Raw genomic sequence first — 21,423 nt, forward strand, 5'->3', positions numbered from 1 at the left:
ATAAAAAAAGTCAATAGTGTGATTTAGATCGAAATTGGCACCCCTTTTTCCTGTCCATTTTCATCTCACGCAAAAAAAAATTCTTTTTCCTCCAAAAATGGTGAAAAGAGATCGTTGAAAAGGGGACTTTTTGTTGTTGTTGGATTTCAAATCAGTATCCAATGTCATTGCGTAGGCGAACATTACTCAAAGTGATCGTCCTTGGCGACAGCGGGTATTCTAATGCTCATATTATTTCTTTTTCCTGTGTGATCTGATTTATTGTTTTCGAGTTTAGGGTTAAGTATTGGAATTGACGTGTGTGACGTTGTTGGTTTTTATTTTTATTTGTTTCAGGGTTGGTAAAACGTCGTTGATGAACCAGTATCCTTTAATTTTCTCTCTCATACATCTGGATTGTATTTTTACTTCAATTTTTTTTAGTTTAGTGAAGCTCGATGATTGTTGTATTTGATGTATTGCTCGATTACAATGTGTGAGGCTTCTTTAACTAGTGATACAGATATGTACATAAGAAATTTAGTCAGCAGTATAAAGCTACTATTGGGGCGGATTTCGTCACGAAGGAGCTTCAAATAGATGATCGTCTTGTCACTCTTCAAGTGTGTTTTTAGTTTGCTTTATGTAGTTTTGTTTCTCTTTTGATAAATTTAGGAAAGCACTACAAAGTGAATGAACTTGTATTTGCGTTTGGTAGATTTGGGACACTGCTGGCCAAGAGAGATTTCAAAGTCTTGGAATTGCATTCTATCGAGGGGCGGATTGCTGTGTTTTGGTCTATGATGTTAATGTAATGAGGTCTTTTGAAACCCTTGACAATTGGCATGAAGAGTTTCTCAAGCAGGTTAGTGTCTTCTGTTTATATAGTAGATTGTTTGTCTGCTCAAAAGTTTTTCCTGTTTTATTATCATGTTTTGTTGCTGTGAGGTTTCTTGTTTTTCATTTGTTGGCACTTTCTAAAGTTCATCCTGTAAAGCCAACTTGTATGATCAATGAATGTTGACATCTAATAAGGACTTAGACTAGTTAGCTTCAGAAATGAAGGTTAATTTGTTGTGGTAGTTTCCGGAGAAAGGGAGAAAGTTAAATTTTTTCATACGTGTTGAAATTAAATGCTATGCTTACATGATTCTTTCCCGTTTTAATGAGAACAGGTGATGCCATAATGGAATATGTTTTCCATATAAATAGGCTTATGATTGAGAATTTGATTGTTTGTGAGATTTTACTATGTATTCGAACTGAGTTGTGCTTCCAATATTTCTCCATCAACTGCTGAACCTTTTATACATATTCATTGTCATTTCAGGCTCATATTTTATTCGAAAATAAGATAATAAAGACCGAATTAAGGGCAAAGAATGTGAATCATTAGTCCAGAAGGAGAGACTTATACTGTTAGATTGATCAAAGTATACCAATGTGTACTACATGTGTCCAAAACATATTTCTCGTGGGCTATGCTGATTTATTTCCACTTTCCGTTCACGTTCAGATAGTTCATTGTCATATAGCCGTATACTTCACCATTAAGTATTTAATAGTAACCACATGAAGATGATCCATGCATTGTAGATTGAAGAGCTTCACCTTTTATAAGGATTAGCATTAGCATCCATTTACAATCTAGAATTGATGGTAAATGTGTAGATAAGAAGGGTTGTTAATGTAGTAGTAGGAAGCTCATATAATGCAGAATTTGCAAACTGAATATGTTACATTGGTAATAATTCTGATGGTCACATATTTTATTCCTTGACTACTGAATGATAGCTTTAATACACAATAACAGGCAAATAAAGTTTAAGATGTATGTCATGCTTTGTGTTCAAAGCTAAGATATTGATGTGCTCATTATGGCCATTAACTAAAAAAATGATGGCCCTATGATTATATGATAGCAATGAGAAGCAATAAAACCCTGTACTTTTGGTGACTATGTGTAAAAATTAAGTTAATGAGGAGTAATATTTTTACCTCTTATCTTCAGTAGATCCATGGTTCACCACTTATATTTTTGGAATGGGCTTCTTTGGCCAATTCATATTTTGATTACAATTCTCAGTAGATTTATTTTTATAGTTGGATATATAGAAAAAGATAGTACATGTTTGTTGTTATGTCAAAGAAGTAGTACGACTTTAGGTTCTTCATGTTAGTTAGATAGGACAATATGGTCATTTCCTCCGTACTTATGTTTTCCCATTAATAACTAGTTCAGTGTGTTAGACAGGTTTAACTTCAGTTTCCTGGACTAAATGAGGTTATGCAAATACTAGCAATAGCATTGTGCTTCTGTTACCGTTGAATAATTATCATTAGCTTAAAGCTCTTATACTAATTCAGTTGGCCATCTAGATATTTCTATTTTTTTATTTCTTTTGATATCGTCAATATGCTCAGTTCTGGTGGCTATATGTGAAATTGATGGTATTTGGGTATAATACAGGCAAATCCACCTGATCCAAAGTCATTCCCATTTATATTACTAGGAAACAAGATTGATATAGATGGTGGCAATAGCAGAGTGGTAAGTTGATTTGTCAAGCTGGTTATATCTTAGTTTCTTCATACTTTATTCTAATTGAAATGATACCAGGTTTCTAATAAAAAGGCAAAGGAATGGTGGCATCAAAAGGGAACATCCCTTACTTTGAGACATCAGCCAAAGAAGATTACAATGTTGATCTAGCATTCTTTTGTATTGCGAAGGCTGCTTTAGCTAATGAGCATGACCAGGACATGTGAGTGGAATTTACATAGTTTAATTGACACATTTTACAAGTAGTGATCACCACTCTCCCGTCTTTCCAATTCCATTGTCAGGCATAAATAAGCACGAGCTACATATTCACCTTAACAAGAGCTCTGAATTTGGAGTGACTCACTTGTGTAATACTAGATTATGTCATTATGCCCACCAAAGAGAACCAATCAGGAATTTTTTAAATTATAAAATATATAACTTGTGAACTCATAGGGGCTAGGCAACACTACAATGTGTGAATTCACATAATACAGATGTTATTCGACGTAGGAATAGCGAATTCAAATTATATTTTCATTATTAGAAGGTTTAGTAGGTTCTTTTAAATGAAGGATTTTAGTGAAAGGCTTGGACTTGTGATTCTTGGGAGTTAAAAACACCTTAGTTGCTGGGCTTTTTTTGTTAGTCTCAGTGCCTTATCTTTGTTCTGTTCTTAAAAAGCAGTTATAAATCTAGATAACTAATTAATGTACAATGTACACGTCTCCCGAATACATGTAGTGAAAGTACCATTGGCACCTTTTGAATAAAAGACTAAAGATTCAACATAGCTTGCAACTCCTGATTTGCTTTGATTCTTTTCATGTATACAATTAACTGGTTGAGCTTCCCTTGTCTGAGATAGTAACTTGTAGCATCTCGTTTTCTCTAATTCGATTGGAATTTGTACCTCAGATACTTCCAGGGCATTGCAGAGACTCTTCCAGAAGCTGAACAACAAGGTGGCTGTGCTTGCTGATACCGAATTTTGAACCCGCTGTTAACTGGATGGGTTAACTTTGTTCCTAGTGATTCTTGTTTGAGAGTGTTGTTTGTAGGCGCACTTTTGCAAACACTGTATACTAGTATGTTTCTTAAGACTGAGTTTGGGATTGTCCCCCTTTCCATCTATTTATTCTGGATGTTGTAATCTTTAGGTTTTTGATCCTCCTTTGTGATCTTGAGAGGCTTGTGATTTGCTTATTCAATATTCGTTATGCTATAAAACATTATTTGTGCAAGTTTTTTTTACTGCGTTTTGTTATGAATTTTCATATTCAGTGATGTGCAATGTGAAATGTTAAGTCGTTAAGGTAAAGTTAGGGTGAAACGACACCTTAGGGTGAAACGACACCTTAAATGCATAACTAAGACAAGATGTGGTCCACTAGATAAAAAATGGGTGATGTTGATTTTATTGATTGCGTGTACGAACATGGCATCACATAGAGTAAACTATCGAGTGACAACTGCATTATATATACATATACAATTTGAAAAAATATTTACATGCATAATACAGTTTTCCAGCATTATATACATCGCGCTTGGATTATTATATCATTGGGGGATAGACTTCATTATAGCAAATTGTTGGAATATGAGTCTTTTTTGTCATTGTATTTGAAAATGCACTTACATATTGCTATCCTCATCCTACTACAGGTAATTGATACTCCATGATTAAATTTCTCATATATGATTGTCACATACTTTAATAAATTATTTAACTTTGTATAGGAAAGTGAGTACAAAAAGTAGTTAGTGTGAATCTACTTTTATATACTGATTTTATAATAAAATTTGAGTGAAATAAAATAATGAAATGTAGTAAACGTGAAATAAGATGTTTGATGATGGACGGACGAAAAAAAGGAATGGGACATCTTATGGCGGACGGAGAGAGTATTTTTTTTAGTTGTACAAGTGATTAATTTTCTTTTTAGAAAAAGCAACATCAATACTCTATACTACTTTATTATTTTTCCTATTTTATTCTCTCTTTTACTTCTATATCTTGTTTTATTTTCTGTCATGTGCCGAACAAAAATTGACCACTTGAACCTGGAGCCTGGAGGGGGGAGGGAGTACATTATTTTACTAAAATAGTACATTATTAGCTAAGTTACATTATTAGACTAATAATCTACATTATTAGATGACACATGTCATTAATCTAACCATTAGATCACAAGATCCAATGGACTATAAGTGTTTTGATTTTGAACACTATTTAACTTATGAATTTGAATACATCCCTACTCTAGTTTAAAAAGATATGTAAGTGGAATTAGCTAGTGGAATGTGAGGCATCTTTACCATTTATAGTAATTATGAACTGAGACTCCTATTCGTGGACGGATTAAAATGAAAAAACGAGACTCCTATTCATGGACGGATTAAAATGAAAAAACGAGACTCCTATTCGCGGAACAGAAGTAGTATTTTATATTCGTCCGTAGTAACAATCTAGCTCAAACTCTACATACATTTGACGCAAATGCTATCACCTTACCCTTCTGCATCAGCACGCACCCGAGTCTGACCTTAGATGCATCTGTATACACCACATAATCAACCCCCCGCTTCTGGCACGGCTATAACTGGCACTGTGGTCAATTTTTTTTCTTAAGCAACTGGAACTTGCTTCGCATTCTGGGGTCCAGTTGACTTTAATTCATTTCTTGAGCTGTTGAGTCATTGGCCTCGCTATCCTAGAAAATCCTTTGATAAATCTCCGGTAGTACCCTGCTAGACCTAGGAAACTTCGAATTTCGTTGGGCGTCGCTGGTGACTGCCAACGTTGCACGGCTTCAACTTTAGCGGGGTCTACTCGGATCCCTTCTGCTGTCACTATGTGTCCAAGAAATTCACTTCATTAAGCCAGAACTCACACTTGCTGAACTTAGCATGGAGTTTCTCGCCTCTTAACGTTTCTAAAGTGGCCCTCAAATGCATCCTCGGGCTCCTTCTCGTTCCTCGAGTAAATGGACACGTCATCTACAAAACTAGGACAACTTGTCCATCTGTGGGTGGGACACACAGTTCATTAGGTTCATGAACACGGCTGGGGCATTTGTAAGCCCAAAGGCACTACTGTAAACTCGTACTGGTCATACCTGGTGCGAAATGCAGTCTTAGGTATACCGTTCTGTCGAACTCCCAGCTGGTGATAAATCAATCTCAAGTCCATCTTCGAGAACACACCACCTCCTCGCAGCTGGTCGAAGAGGTCGTCGATCCTCGGTAAAGGTACTTGTTCTTGAGGGTTAACTTGTTCAGCTCTCGATAGTCGATACACATTCGCAAAGTTTCATCCTTCATCTTCACGAAGAGTACTGGTGCGCCCAACAGCGATACACTGGGTCGGATGAAACCTAGGTCTACTTATTCTTGTAACTGGATCTTAAGTTTATCTTATTTCTTAAGCGCCGTTCTATATGGTGACTGAGATCTTATGACTGATTCGAGTCATCCATTAGACGTTTCATCTCGTCTGGCTGTTGAAACCATTCCTCGTTTTAGATTTCATCGTCAGTTGAGCTGCATATTAACCTCGTAACCTCTTGCTTAGCTGAGGTAGTCTACTCTCACTTCTTCCAAGATACTTTTGTGCCTACCGCGACTCTTTCGTCATGATCTAGCGCACACTCTGTTCTACTCGCGTTAATTCTTGAACACTGGGCCGGTGCATGTGGATGTGTTGGCTTCTTTCTCCCCCAACGCTATTGTCTCCATGCCCTTTGGTTCGACTAAGCGATTCTTGGTGAGATAATCTAGCATGACTTTCCAACATGGTCTAGATCTCGTGTCTATAAAACTCTATCGACAGCTCCTTTCTGAGCCGTTTAATTTGGGGGTGGCATTTCATAGAGTACTTCTTCGCGTTTTATTGCTAGCGTCTTCCCTTGCTTTTATATTATAGAGCTCTACTTCGGTTCTCCTGCGATAACTCTTTACAGAAGAATTTCGATTTATCCTTTCATCGTAGGGATGGTGAGGGTAGCGATGCTATCACGCGTTCCTCTTTCCCGAATGTCTCTCCAGCTTTAGCTTTTCCTGGCCACCTCACAGACGAATCCCTTTTGCTGATGGGATTTGTTCCGTCAAACATAAACTACGAATACACTCGTACTTTCTCCATGGCTTTCATTACATGCCCATGATTGAGTCTTTGTTCTTGTGGCTTACTTATCTTACTCGGAGTAAGCATTTTGATCGTTCAAACTACCATATAGGTCTTTTACGTCTTCGGACATCATTTAATCCACAAATATTCCTTGATATTTCTCTACTCAAGGCTAGTTGCTTCTCTATACAACAAAATATTCGATCTTCCACCTGCTGGTCACAAGCGGTACGTAGATTCGAAGTATTTAACGCTTTGCTGTCGGTTATGCGACGCTTCTGGTTGGTGCATCATTTCCTGCACGTGTCTCCATGGGGACGTATTTATTATGCGTATCTGAAAGAAATTGAGACCATGCCTTTTTCTGCTAGCCTCGTATCAATAACTCGATGATTAATCTAATAGTCTTAACTTGGATTATTATTCACACAAGAGAGTATGACTGAAAGTTTGAAGGGCTACTGAATACCCAACTGGACTAGAATAACATCTCTTGTTCAACTTATATGAATTTTTTTTTTGTCGATAATCGACCTTGAAGGTAAGTATTGAGTTCATTCAAAGAACTACGTAGTTCAACTGGTTCCAGGCAAACTCAGAGAAGCTGAGGCTCACCCCTGGTGGGAGCTAGAAATAATCATGAGATAGGTCATGAAAACTGGATGGAAATGAATTAACTGTAAATTCCCATAGTAAGCTGCAAACTAGGACAATACAATTGTCCAATGAAACTGAAAGGATCTGGGCATCAAGGACAGTGGTTCAAACATGTCATCGCCTAAGATGATCAACCACGAAAATTTATAAACGTAGGCGATTGCAATGAAGGAACATTGATCATGTTTCAAAGGCATCTTGATATGGAATAACAAAATCACATCAATGATTTCATAGGTTCATTAAGGCAACGCACTGAAATGAACTATCCAGAAAAATCAGCTAGGGCAAGCTCATTAGGGAAAGGTGCAATATGCTTGCCTTAACTTCGAGCTGCAGAAAAATTCCGAGACTAGGAATAATACATGTGCTGGAATCGAGGTCGAAAAATTTTCACCTTTGTAGGATCTCAAAATAGGGAGGTAAAAAGTTCCAGCACCACATGAAATTCCCTGAGGAAAATGTTTAACTGTCTTGATCACTCTGGGGATCACAACGTAAGCATCGTAAGAATGAAATTTCATTGCATAGGTCCAAGAAATCGAGATATAAATCTCCAATATTGGGGCTCAAAGGAGACAACAACAAATAACGATGCTTGAAACATAAAGGTATCCAAAATTTGGGAACTGAAACTGAGTCGCCGCTTTCCTGAAGAGAATGAAAGTGGCGTACTACTTGCAGAACGTGAGTCAATCAAAGGTCTTAATAGCCGACAGGACATCGTTGTCCCGGAGGTTCAAAGAATGTCTGAGGAATACGCTCATTCCGAAGATCATGGATATGAACAACTGTAGAATTTAGGGTTTACGACTGGAGCTTAAACAGTCAAAACTTTACTCTTTATGTACGATGAGTCAAAAAGGACTGCAGTCCATAAGCTGGAAGTGAGTCAAACCTCGCATAGAGAAATGAATACTGGCATGTTACTTGTGAGTCAAACTAAAGTCTGAATAGACGGGGGTACCGTGCTCTGGGAGGACTCTTAGAAAGAATTTCACTGGGATCCAAGTAAGTACTATTGATTATATTCATCGGTTCTAGTTATGTGACACTTCTTTGTTTGTTCTTGTGGAGTTCTGACATGATAAACGCGTTCTAGGAAACCATACATTTCAAGATGGGGTTTCTCGTGCTATTAAACTGATAACTGCAGCTGGAGGTCATACTTTCATATCGTTCTTGATAACTTAGAACGCCGATTCTGGTAAAACATCACATTCTCCATCGTGCTTCGTAGCACGCTATAAGTATCGCTTCTGGATCACGTAGCCACTTGGGCTTGTTACGCCACATTAGATCACTTTACTAGATCGCGGGTACGATCTCTTTCCGTGTAGGGATGCATCTCCCGAACAAGCTGGAAGGTAAACTATTTTCGTTATAACTTGGTCTTTGTAAAGACATTGGGAACTTCTTGGTTCATCGTCTAGTATACATATATATATGTATACTATCTGTGTGCTTAAAAGAATGGACTTCCTTTAATTGCTGTCCATAAGTAGTACAATAGTACTTTTTGGCTCGTCTTTTCTTTCTCATAATTCCTTGGAATTTGAAGCTTGCCCAAACTGATGGGTTTTAGTTGGTCTCGTCGCCCTGGAAGGCGGTAACAAATTCTTATTCTGCTAGTACTTGATCCTGAAAGTCTCACCTAAGGTACTTTTCTAAAGCACTCTAGGTTCACATACATAGTCCCCATGACATCTATACATTCATGTCAAGCTCTTTAAACATAAATCACAGATACATTAAGCATATCTCATGCAAAGTATCAGCTATCACGTTGCATCTTGCAAAAAACTCAATTAAACATTTTCGTTCCCATAAAGGGCTGTGAAAATTCTTTCCTTTTTCTGAAAATCTCAAAATTTTCATTTTCTTTCTTTAAAATTTTCTTTTCTGGACGAGCGGGCGTCGACCCCTTTTTCTGCTGCAGTTGATCGTGTCGAGCTGAGGTGTTGGGATCTTGTACTTAACATTCTGTTCACTTTCTAGCCTAGTACTATCTTTTCTGGACTGAGGCTTAGAAGGAAGGTTCTTGGGTCAGAGCGAAAGAAAAGTGCTCTGATACCACTCTGTCACGACCACATCTCCCTAGTCAAAGAAAGTGTAGCTTTACCGCGACTAAAACATACTGAAACTGTCTCAACTCATCATAAGATGCTTAAATCAAAAGAAACATTGTCTGAAGTGTGTTGAGGGTACAAATCATGCTGAATCAGAGTAGTTATGAGAAATTGTCTTTGTTAAATGAATGTTCTGAATTTGCGCAACGGAAGAGTACCAAGACAGATGTAGTATGTATGAAGACACACTACACCCGCTACCTTCCTACTTATTTGGTCTTCTGTCCCAACACCTCCTCTGCCTCGATCGATCAATCTGCACATTAAGGAAAACAATATGCAGGGCTGAGTATTTTATATACCCAGTGGCTTATGCCGAAAACTGTTTTCTTTTAGTTGTCAGCCAAGCTGAGTGAACACGGGGTTTTTCTGAAAATAAGTCCCGGTCACTAAAATCTGTTATTTCTTTCTGAAATAGACTGCAGTCTTTTAACTTTCTGATGATATACCATATCAAGCTGTGTGAATCGGGAATGTGGCCACATTCCACGATCACTGGGCCGGCCAACCTGGCGCTAGCTCACGACCCACGGACCGGCCAACCTAGCGCTAGCTCACGGTCCCTACGTGTACACTAGTCCGAGTAGGATTTACTGACCTACTGGGACCCGAATTCGATTTAACCATGAATGGCAATCACAAAATAAAATATGGCATGACAACTCATTCAAATATTCACACTTATTCTCATAGAGTTCTGTAAATAAAAAGGAAAGAAGCCCACACCTCAATTGCTTAACTCTTGCAAAATAGGTGCTTCCCGGTTCTGAGATTATGCGTCGAGCGACGACGTTCCTTTACAAAAATTCGTATATTTGAATTAGGCTTAAAAAAATTACTGATTTGCATGAATGCATGCCTAAGCGTGCTCCTTTATTATTTTATTTCCTTTCTTCTAAAATTAGGAAATCTTAATTCTTAATTAAATCTGCGATTTAATTTATTCGGAAACTGGCCGAAAACTATTTCCCGCATTAATTTAAATATCTTAAAATACTTTCCGGGCTAAGAGTTCGCTTAATTATTTATTGGCTTTTATTTTATCACGGCGAACATTCTTTTCATTTTCTTCCGTAGCTTAGGAAATTAATTCCATTAACTCTTGGAAATAATCTTAAGAAAATGGCTCCAACCCAAAATAATGGTCCTACTAAATAATTTCTCAGGCCCAGTTAGAAATTATTAATCTGGCCCAGAAAGTATCCTTCGGCCCACTTCTCTTTTCTTTTATTCTTTTCTAAAAGAGGCCCAAAAGATGAATAGTGGAAAGGCCCAAAGACTCCCTTCACATTAAATCTAGCCCAACTTAAATAATTTCTGGCCCAAAAAAAAAAAACATACTCCCTTCCTCAATCAGCCGATTCCATCGGCTTTTCCCCATTCTTCATTTCCTCCTTTCTCCAAAATTAAAACCCCAAATTGAGAAAGCCCTAGTTTCTTCGACGTCCGCTCCCTCCGCGAAGCTCCAGCTCCATCGGAGACGCTTTGTCTCACCCTCGCTCATCCCTGCAAGGGCGAACTCTCTCCCTGATTTGGGAATATCCTCGCCGCGTCGGTCCCTTCCAACCACGGCGAGTCTTGCCGTGCTCCCATCCATCGGCTCCGTCTCGTTCTCGCCAGTGAAGGGAAGTGGCGACCCTCCGCGCTCCTCCGTTCCTCGGCGGGATCACCATCGATTCACCCTCCGTCGCGTCGAGGCAGCAGTCCCTCGTCGGTGCTGTCCCCCTTCCCGCGAGCTCGTCGAGCCGCCACCGTCGAGGGCCAGTGGGGAGGCATCCAGCTTCGCGAGGCTTACGCCGTCGCTGTTCGCAGGGGTTAGGCTTAACACGGTAGGGTCCGTTGCCGTTACTGTATGCCGGGATCGCCTGCTGTCTCGGCTCGCCACCGCTCTTGACACCCCGCCGTCGGGTCGCTGCCTCTCGTCTAGCGTTTCCGCCTCTGGCAGCACGGCACCTCGGCCAGAGCCATTCTCCCTCCAAAGCTAAGTTTCTTGTTTAAATCTTTCTAGTGTTGTTAAGTGAAGCTGGCGAAAAAGATACTGTGACTTGAGCATTAGGGGATTTTCTTACATTCTGCTATGATTGATTTGATTTCATGGAGGGGTTGAGCCAGTGGTAGCCGTTTCTATGTTACTGATTATGTTCTGATGTGGGGTTCTAAGGCATACTCCTATGTTCTTGAGCTCATGTGTTCCTAAGTTCTCATTCTTGGCTATCTACTGTGTACTACATGATGCTAGTATGGTTTGGAGGATTTACCTCTTGTGATTGCTGAGTGAGGTTGCTCTTACTCTTGCTCGATTCCTTCCGCTTTCTCTCGGTTCTCCCTCCCTCTCTTTAGCTTGTTACTTTGCTACTAAGTGGAAGGTGTTGTGGTGTGGTATAGTAACCGAGGGGCTTAGAATGTGTATATAAACACATATCTTGTAACTGAAAGCTGCAGAGGCTGAGTGTTGGCTGACCTTGCAGCATCCTTTAACTGATTTTGGTGTTTTGTGCTGCCTTGTACTCTGATTCATTCATGAATTTTGTCTTCTTTTGCAGAGTATTAGCTGGAGGGGAGCCTGCTGGCTGGAGTTTGCCTCTTTCGATCCAACACTCACTCACATTTCTGAAAGGTATTGTTTCCCCTTCCCTTTCTTAATACACTTCTCTTGTTGTCTCTGTAAACAATTGAGGAGATCTAACGGCTGTTGAAACGAGTTGTCATAACAGCCGAGCTCTTCTTCATGTTTTGATCTTTCTCTCCAGATCACGGAGTTGCCGAGCTTGGTGCCGAACTGCCGAGCTTGGTACCGAACTGCTGAGCTCCCTGCCGAACTGCCGAGCTTGGTGGCGAACTGCTGAGCTTGGTGCCGAGCTATCACAATCCACCAACAGTCTCTATTCATGCAACTAGTTCTCTTTCGTGCGCTTTGGCAGGAGTTGCGACTGGCCAACGAGGCTGTCTTCCCTCGTGGTCTCGCCCTCCCGGCTCGTTTGAAAAATCTGGGGCCGAGACGGCCCGATGACGAAGGCCAAAGTAGCCCTTAGAGATTTCTAAATGTAGTAGTGTAGCTCGACTTTTATTTTCATTGTCAAAGATTGTAATTTAGTTTGAGATTCTGAAAATTGTAATTGTACCCTTTTTCAAGAAATAAAAACACTCTTTCATTTGTCAATAAAAGTTCTAGTATTTTATTTCATAACTCCCGAGAAATCTAAGTCTCGGCTATTACAAGGAAGAAGATCGAAATACGGCCTTATTACTTGCTCTCGCCGACGACGACCAACAAGGGGGGCATTCACATTCGGCTTCGCGTTTCGAGTACGATGTGAATCTATCGTCGGACGAAGGCGATGATGGATCGCATCAATTCCCCCCTTCTAGCACCGGCCAAGTTGGCGAAAATGATGAGGAGGCCGATGCTCCTCCTTCCGCAGGACGACAAAAGAAGAAGATGCCTCCCAAGTTGAAATTCGATATCTTCACCAAACATTACAAGAAGGTCCCAGTGGTAATTTCAAATCCTAATGACCCGACCATTACCGTGGAGACAAGTGAGTTCAAAGCATACTACAACTATTGCGATAAAGCCTATCCATTTGGAACCGGTGGGGGATATGGTACTCTCCATCGCCATTTGAAGACAAAACACCCCGTGGAATATGGGCATACTAAGTCCCAAAGGCAAATAAACTTCACCGCCGGCTCACCGTCTCAAACAGGTACGCCTCTATTTAAATATGATCCCAAAAATGTTACCGATGCCATGGTAAGATGGGCGGCAATGAAACATTTGCCGTTCAATTTTTTTAATGACTAAAAATATGAAGTTACTATGCAAACCGCTTTTAATGTTGCAACAAAAAGAATTCCCCCCTCAACTGCTCAAAGATCTAACAAACGGCAGTTTTTTGATAAAAAAAAAGAGAGGTTGGAAAATTTCTATCCAACTTGGGGCACAAAGTTCATATTTGCTCCGATGTGTGGACGGATTCTTTCCAACGAAATTCTTACATGGGAATTTCATGTCATTTTATAGACAATAGTTGGTCTTTAAATAAACGTTTGATTGATTTTAGACAATTTTCTTCACCACACACCGCACAAGCAATTGCATCTTTAATTATTCAAGTTTTGAATGATTATGAGTTATGCAACAAGATATTTTCGGTTGGCTTTGATAACGCAACCGCTAACACCGCAAGTATACCCGATTTAATTGCGGCTTGCTCCCAGGTGATAAGTGGTAAGTATTTTCACCAACGATGTATTTGTCATATATTAAATTTATGTGTACAAGATGCTTTGTCTTTATGGCAAAGACATATTCAACCTATTACAACAGTTGTATCCTTGATCCACTAGAAGCCTCAAATTGGTAAGGCATGAAAGAAGTATTGCCACTCGAAGAAAATAAGGTACACAATTTTTACTTTAGAAGTGTCTACTAGATGGAACTCTACATATGATATGTTGCATTCTAAATTAGAGCATATAGAATATTTGGTTGATTTTTATAGAACTTTCCCTGTTGATGATTTATATCTAACCTCTTCTTCTTGGGATCAAAGCACGAGCTTATTTAAATTATTCAAAGGTTTTTGAAATGCCACCGTTAAGTTATCGGGTGTGTATTATTGCACATCCGTTCGTGTTTTATAACATTGCATGTACATATCACTTGGTTTTAAAACTGCAATGAAAAATTCCACAAACAATCTTGAGTTAATGTGTGTTTTATATTACATGGTTGAAAAATGGCTCAAGTATTTCAATGAGATCCCAACGGTTTTTTTGCTTGCCAAAGTTTTGGATCCAAAGTGGAAACTAGTTGGTACCTTAAAAATTTTAGAATTTTATTACAACAATTTGACTTCTATTGATCTTGAACCACTCCGAGCTTTGCAAAATGGCGAGGACGACAACTACATAAACCTAGCCCAAACATTCCAAATAAACATCCCCCACATCCCAACCCTCCAAAGAAGTTTTGAGTTCGACTTGCGGGTTCTCTTTCACGATTACGAAGCCAATTACAACAGTACCCACCAAGTGAGACCTAAACCCCCCCGTCAAACACATAACTTTGGCTTCTTCCAAGTTGATGACCCCGACGCCCAATCCCAATTGGCGGACCTATACGGCTTCAGCAGCGGAGGAAGGACGGCAAATTCGGCAAGTGAGTTAGATTTATATTTTGACTCACACTTTTCATTCAATGAGGAAGAAGGAGGTCCCGTTCCCCAACAAATCGACGTCCTAGATTGGTGGGGATCACACGAGAAAGATTTTCCCATCCTTGCATCAATGGCCAAGGAGATCTTTTCGGTTCCGGCTTCCACTGTCGCCGTCGAGTCCGCCTTTAGTGTTGGAGGCAACGTCTTGGACGACAGAAGAAGTAGACTCACAGGGCAAAACATGGAAGCCACCATGTTACTTGATGATTGGTGCTCCGCCGAAATTAGAGACCAAAAACCGGATTGGGACAATCAAGTAGTACAACCCGACCAAGACTACTTTCCCGACGAAGAAGAGTAGGCGCCAATTCCTCCGATCAAGCCAAATAGGTAAGCAAGGTAAGAGAACTACATGAACTTTGATTCCAAAATGCAATTGAGCATTGAGGATACGCAAGCATCTCAACTTAAATTTTAAATTTAAGTTGAGTTCAAGTCCTTTTCCTTTATTTCTTTTTTCTCCCATTTGTTTCGAATATGTAATTTGTAAATTGTAATCAAGACTTTAAGTCTTTTGTAATTTAGAATTTTGAAGTTGTAATTTGTAAATTTTAAGTTGTAATTTGTAATTTTAAAGTTGTAATTTGTAAATTTTAAAGTTGTAATTTGTAATTTTAAAGTTGTAATTTGCAATTTTAAAGTTGTAATTTGTAATTTTGAAGTTGTAATTTGTATCAATAAAATTGCATTTGTACATCGCTTTATTCTAATTTTATTTATGCAAATATATTTACATTTTTACTTGAATTACAAATTTATAATGTATAAAAAAAATTAAAATGAACCGCCGAACCGGACGAACCGGCCCGGAACCAGATATGCACCGGCGGTTCCGCCGGTTCACGTGAACCGGTGGTTCACGGTTCACGAACCGGAACCACTGAACCTTGGCCGGGCCGGTTCAGGTTCACTCATTTCTTGAACCGGAACCGGTGGTTCCGAACCGTGAACCGCCGGTTCCCGAACCGTGGTGACGTCTAGCCAAGCCTAGCCCTCCCATTTCATTCGTTTTATCAAATTAATAACAAATACGAAATTAATTGGTGTTTATCAAATATTGATAGGGAAATTGGTCTCTAAAATCATAAACTTTGCTTAAAATTTTGGTATTTCCCACGAACTTTAAAATTGATATATAATATCACAAACTTTGCACTTTGTTTGACTAATTTATGAGTCATTTTTATCATACTTGACCCAATTAAAGCAACGTGATTTTCAACGTGGCTTTTTATCATACATGCTATGAACTTAAAAAGTGATTTAAAATATCATAAAACGTTTCACGGTTACCTATGTAAAATAAGATTTTGATGAAAATATCTTATTTGGGTGAGTTTGGGAAATACCAAATAAAATGCAAAGTTTGTGATATTATAGACCTATTTCAAAGTTCATGGGAAATACTAAATTTTGGGCAAAGTTCATTGTTTTAGAGACCAATATCCCAAAAATGAAGTATAATGGGTTATATATATAGAGCAGAAATAAAAAAAATGAAAATTAAAAATTGGCTCTGGTTGCCTATTACTCCACAATAGGCACCCTAGCCACCCGCCATAGCCGGCTCACCCACGCCCTAGCTCTAGGGCATTTCTCTTTCCTCCTTTCGGCTAGCCGATCGCAATATCGGATTAGCCGAGCGTCTAGCCGCATGTTGATGGCTAGGGCGCCGACTAGTCTACTATTGTGAATGCTCTTAGAGAAATTAATAGTAGTATCTTTTTGTACTACTACCATGTTTCCTATGATAAAAGAAAGAGGGACTTTAAATAAAGAGGAACTTTTTGCTGCAATAATAAAGAGGAACTTTTAAAATTGGTCCTTACTCCCTATAAAATAGAGGTTGCCCCCATATTAGTTTGCGAAGTAGGAAAGATCATGTTAGACATTGAAAAAGTTAATGTGAATAATGAGAGTAATAGAATGATGAAAAAGTTGATATTTATTGTAGATGATAATTATATAAGAAAGTAATAATGAAATGAATAAAATGACGTATACACAATCCATGGTTTCAAAGGTAAAATAGTCCATCAAGATACTGTAAACATGATTTTTTTTCATGTTCAGATTCCTGAAACGTAATTTTTCCTACTTCCATTTGTTCCGAGACCAATTTTTGAAATTCACTCTAAAATAAAATCAAAATACAGGTAACATTTTATTTGGCATGATATATTAAAAGTTATAGTACTTGTTATAATCGAGATTTGTACTATGTATACCATGTTATACAAAATATTTTTGTTATAAAAAGGCATTTTATTTATAACGAACAACATTAAAATGTGATGCAAAACGTGGCATAAGAATGATCAAAATTAGGGGTGGGTAGGTACGATATACCTTACCGAAACCATCATACCGTATACCTACCGTAAATACGGTATGCGAAAAAGTCATACCTTTACCATACCAAAGTTTTCAGTATACCAAACTTTAGTATACCTTATTTTCGGTATGGCGAATTTCCATACAATACCGTACCTCATTTTCGGTATACCATACCGAAGTTCAGTATACCTTACTTTTGCAGTATACCTGACTTTCAACATCAATTAAAATAGAAAATTTGAGTTTTTAGAATATTATTTATATTTTATAATTTTAAAAATAAATTAAATTTAATATATTCATAATTATATTTATACTTCACAATAGATTTTATAATTTAAAATATATAAAAAATATTTTATTTATAATTGTGTTTATATTTTTGCGATATATACCTTAGTTTAAGGTATATACCTTAATTTACGGTACATACCGCATTTCAGTATGCAGCGGTATACCGCGGTATTTGAAAATTGATACCGTTACCTTACCAGAATCTTTCGGTAAGGTATCATACCGTACCGAAAATTCGGTATTTTTTGGGTACGATAAGGCCGGTATTTCAGTAATTTTCCGTAGCCCTAATCAAAATTGATAGAGAAAATATATAAATATTAGTTTCTTTAATTTAAAAGTTATTAATAAAATCAAAATTGAATGCAAAACAATAAGTCATTTATACTAAGTAGTTTGGAAACCGTAGAAACTTAGAGTGAATAAATGAAATTACAGAAATTTAAAATAAATCAGGAAATATAATAAAAAGTCTATTTCATCCTTTAAACGATACCGATGGCCAAATTCTATCATATACTATTATGACATACCAACTATTTTGATTCATGGCTAATCTCACAAGCTAATACGAATTCCAAATTATTCCAACATAGTTGATATTTTCGGCAGTTTCAGTTTCATCGCTTCCTCAACTAAAACTGTATCAAATGTCATAAGAATATTTCACTTCTACCAAATAAGTCTATATGTAATCATGAACTAGAACATTTTTTTGAAAGGTACCATACATGAAACATTTTTGTGGCACCATATTTACACCAACAAATCAACATTAAGAAATTACTAAAATTTGTGGCAAGAATAAAATTATGAAAGTGAAAAATGGCCAAATGGGCAGCCTTATCACCACAATTTCATTTGGATATCCCAATCAACCTATCTTCATATGGAGTAATACTTTCTAAGTCCTTCACCATCACAATTCTCACCACTTGTTCAAGAATGGCCTCCACCACTCTCCCCCTCACTCCTCCTCCGCATCTCCAAGACCTCCACCGCCCCTCCGCCGCTTCCCCTTCCCTCTCATTCGGAAAACCCACCAAGAAAAATCAAATCTTTTCGGCTCCCGCCCAGAGCTTATCCCTCTCTCCGTTGCTTCTCCACCGCCACAATGGCCGCTTGTCAAAATCAGTCGTCGCCGCCGCCGTGGCTACTGAAGATGAGGTCGCGGAGGAGGCCGCGGAGGAGGAGCAAGAGCAAGGCGGTGGCGCCGTTGCGGTGGCTACCAAGCCCAAGAAAGGCAAGGCTGCGTTGCCTTTGAAGAGGGACAGAGTATGTATGGGGATTGGGATTTTCATGTTTCCATTCTTACTTTCACAAGGGTTTTTTTTGTGGATGATAATTGGGGTTTTCTTGTGTGGAATCGTGTGCTTCTTGTGATAAAAAAATATGCTTTTTGTAATGGTGTGGAATATAATCTTATCTGTTAGAAGCATTAGGAAATTCAATTAGCTCCAATGTTTGTTTTATACTCCACTTTGTATAGTTTATATTTGATGATCACTGTGTGTGTGAAATGGGGGAACTGTGTTTTGTTAAGTCTAGTTATGTAAAACTGCTGCAGTTTGTTGTGCTTGGTTGAATTATGTGTGCAACAATGTAATGAAGTTGCCTAATTTGCTCGAGCATGTTAATAGAGATTTTCATCTGGTGCAATGAAAGCTAGAAACAATATATTTGCATTTTATTAGACGAATTTAGTCATCATCTGTCTGGGCAAAGTAAGACGTCATCTCCGACTTGATGCCCTTACAGTCTGTGTGTGTGTGTGTGTCTGTGCAGTGTGTTAGGTCATGAATTGTCGAATTTAGGAACTGAATACATTTCATCGAAGCTAGAATATAAAACGAGTTTCTGGATCCTTAACATTGTCGCCTTCCCATCTAAGTTTTCTAGAACTCTGAAATTTTGGTTGCAATTGATAGACAAGGTCGAAGAGGTTTCTGGAGATTCAAAAATTGAGAGAAGTCAAACAGGAGTATGACATAAAAACAGCGATATCATTGGTGAAGCAAGCAGCAAGCACAAAGTTTGTCGAGACAGTGGAAGCTCATTTCCGCCTCAATATTGATCCCAAGTATAATGATCAACAACTGAGGGCAACTGTAAGCTTTCTGATACATCACTTTGTTTGATCAAAATTCAAAAGTGTGTTTTGAACCCTTACCCCAAATCTTGATGGCCGGTGCAATATTTTTGTGACTGAATAGGTAAATCTGCCAAAGGGAACTGGTCAGACTGTTAAAGTTGCTGTTCTTACACAAGGTGATTGCATATTTGCTCTATCGATGAACTACACCTTCACGAGAAACACATGAATAAATTCAATGAAGGGCAAAGTGAAGGACTTTCAATTAGTTTCTGGTTTTTTGAAGTGGAATGATTGTAATTGCGCCTTAGGAAACTCTTGTTAAGCTGTATGCAAACTTAGCTACTAACAACAGCCATTATAAAATCATAAATATTGTGTATAGTGCCTCGGATGTCCATGATGTGTTCCTTTTTCTCTATAACTAACCTTATTATGGCTTATCTATCGCGGTAGCCTCATATGCTCAGTTGGTTCTCTTTTGCAGGTGAAAAGTTTGATGAGGCAAAAAATGCGGGAGCTGATGTTGTTGGTGGAGAGGACTTGATTGCACAGATTAAGGGAGGATTCATGGATTTTGATAAACTGATTGCAACACCAGACATGATGCCTAAGGTCCTGATATATATCCCTATTAAGTTGCTCTTGTCTACCCTGGATATAGTTTAAGAACTCTGATCCTTATGATGAGAAAACAATCATTTAGTGGTTCGTAGTTGATGTCTCTGAACTACACTTTATCCTAACACTACGTTTTTCGTTATCTCTTTTTATGTTTTTATTTTTTTCTTCTCTTTAAAGAGGCTCCCTGCTGACGTATACTATTCTTCATTGTTAGGTTGCAAGCTTAGGAAAACTTCTAGGACCTCGAGGACTGATGCCAAATCCTAAAGCCGGTACAGTGACTACGAACATACCACAGGTACACTCTCACATACTCAGTTTATTTTGGTATCGCAAGCAACTTATTTCAATACTGAAACTGGACAAGTTGCCTGTTATTGGTTGTTCATGATGTCAAAGACACATGGTTGTTATCCTTGCACCGTTGAAGAAAAATTCTTATGCTTGGGGTTGGTTAAGTTGTCGGCTCTTTTGAAGGTTTTATACAACCTGAAATGTTGTTGCAGGCAATCGAGGAGTTCAAGAAAGGAAAAGTGGAATATCGGGCGGATAAAACTGGGATCGTCCACTTACCTTTCGGAAAGGCAGATTTTTCAGAGGAGGATCTGATTGTAAACTTTCTTGCTGCAGTGGTGAGTGATCTTTGTTTGGCTTATGTTCTATTCTCATGTGTACGGTAGAAGCATTCGAGTAATTGCCATTAAAACTTGCAGAAATCAGTAGACTCAAACAAGCCAACAGGGGCAAAAGGTGTGTACTGGAAAAGTGCTCATGTATGCTCATCCATGGGGCCGTCGATTCGGTTGAACATTAGAGAAATGCTCGAGTACAAGCTCTCTTGAACATTACATCTAACTTTGTAGATTATCTTCTGTATCCATTTCCAGAATATGTAGTATAGAGAATTGGCAAGCATGGATTTGACAGTGAAGAGCCTGCCTATGCCAAAGAAAAATGAAGTGGAAATTGTGTTTGTTTATTGTTGCAATGCATAGTGTTATTTAATTTGCAGGCGACGATTGTGTAACATTGGCTGGTAAAGAAAGTCCATCTTAAATCTGTTTTCTATTAGTACAATTAAACTTGTTCTCAAATGCAACTGCAAAAGGATAAAATGAAAATCTATTTTTCAAACAATTTTTATAGTATCCAATCATGACTCACCTCTATATGTTTGTTGAGGTTACGCATTTTACCAACTTTTCAATCATTATTTTAATAAAGGACAAACTATTACTATTATCTGTCCACTAAAAATAAAGAAAGATATAAATAAATAGTAATTGATGTATTTATAAATCTTATTATATATAGATAAATACTAATTTTGGTAAACGACCCAAAATGAAAAAAAAATATGACTATTTTTTGTGAATAGAGATTTATTAGATAACAAAACAAACAAATAAAAA

The 21,423-nt window shown here is 38.2% G+C and overlaps 1 protein-coding gene and 1 pseudogene across 1 annotated transcript; both read left to right on the forward strand.

Annotated features, from left to right (window-relative positions):
• Positions 1–3,768, forward strand: LOC121755703 (annotated as a pseudogene).
• A 14,411-nt stretch (positions 3,769–18,179) lies between these two features.
• On the forward strand, positions 18,180–21,016 carry LOC121755688 (50S ribosomal protein L1, chloroplastic-like). The gene is made up of 7 exons (XM_042151038.1): positions 18,180–18,570; positions 19,224–19,403; positions 19,509–19,563; positions 19,875–20,002; positions 20,226–20,309; positions 20,518–20,643; positions 20,725–21,016. Exons 1-7 carry the CDS (start codon positions 18,241–18,243, stop codon positions 20,851–20,853), a joined length of 1,032 nt encoding a protein of 343 aa, XP_042006972.1. The 5' UTR covers positions 18,180–18,240; the 3' UTR covers positions 20,854–21,016.
• Positions 21,017–21,423: the final 407 nt, after the last annotated feature.

The sequence above is a fragment of the Salvia splendens genome, chromosome 11, assembly GCF_004379255.2.
Source record: "Salvia splendens isolate huo1 chromosome 11, SspV2, whole genome shotgun sequence".
Classification (NCBI taxonomy): Eukaryota; Viridiplantae; Streptophyta; class Magnoliopsida; order Lamiales; family Lamiaceae; genus Salvia; species Salvia splendens.

Bases quoted from the DNA above. Each gene is read 5' to 3' on its own strand.
- LOC121755688 (XM_042151038.1), top strand. From the start codon at position 18,241: ATGGCCTCCACCACTCTCCCCCTCACTCCTCCTCCGCATCTCCAAGAC. The intron at 18,571-19,223 runs GTATGTATGGGG...TGCAATTGATAG, and splicing joins TGCCTTTGAAGAGGGACAGA to ACAAGGTCGAAGAGGTTTCT. The intron at 20,644-20,724 runs GTGAGTGATCTT...TAAAACTTGCAG, and splicing joins TAAACTTTCTTGCTGCAGTG to AAATCAGTAGACTCAAACAA.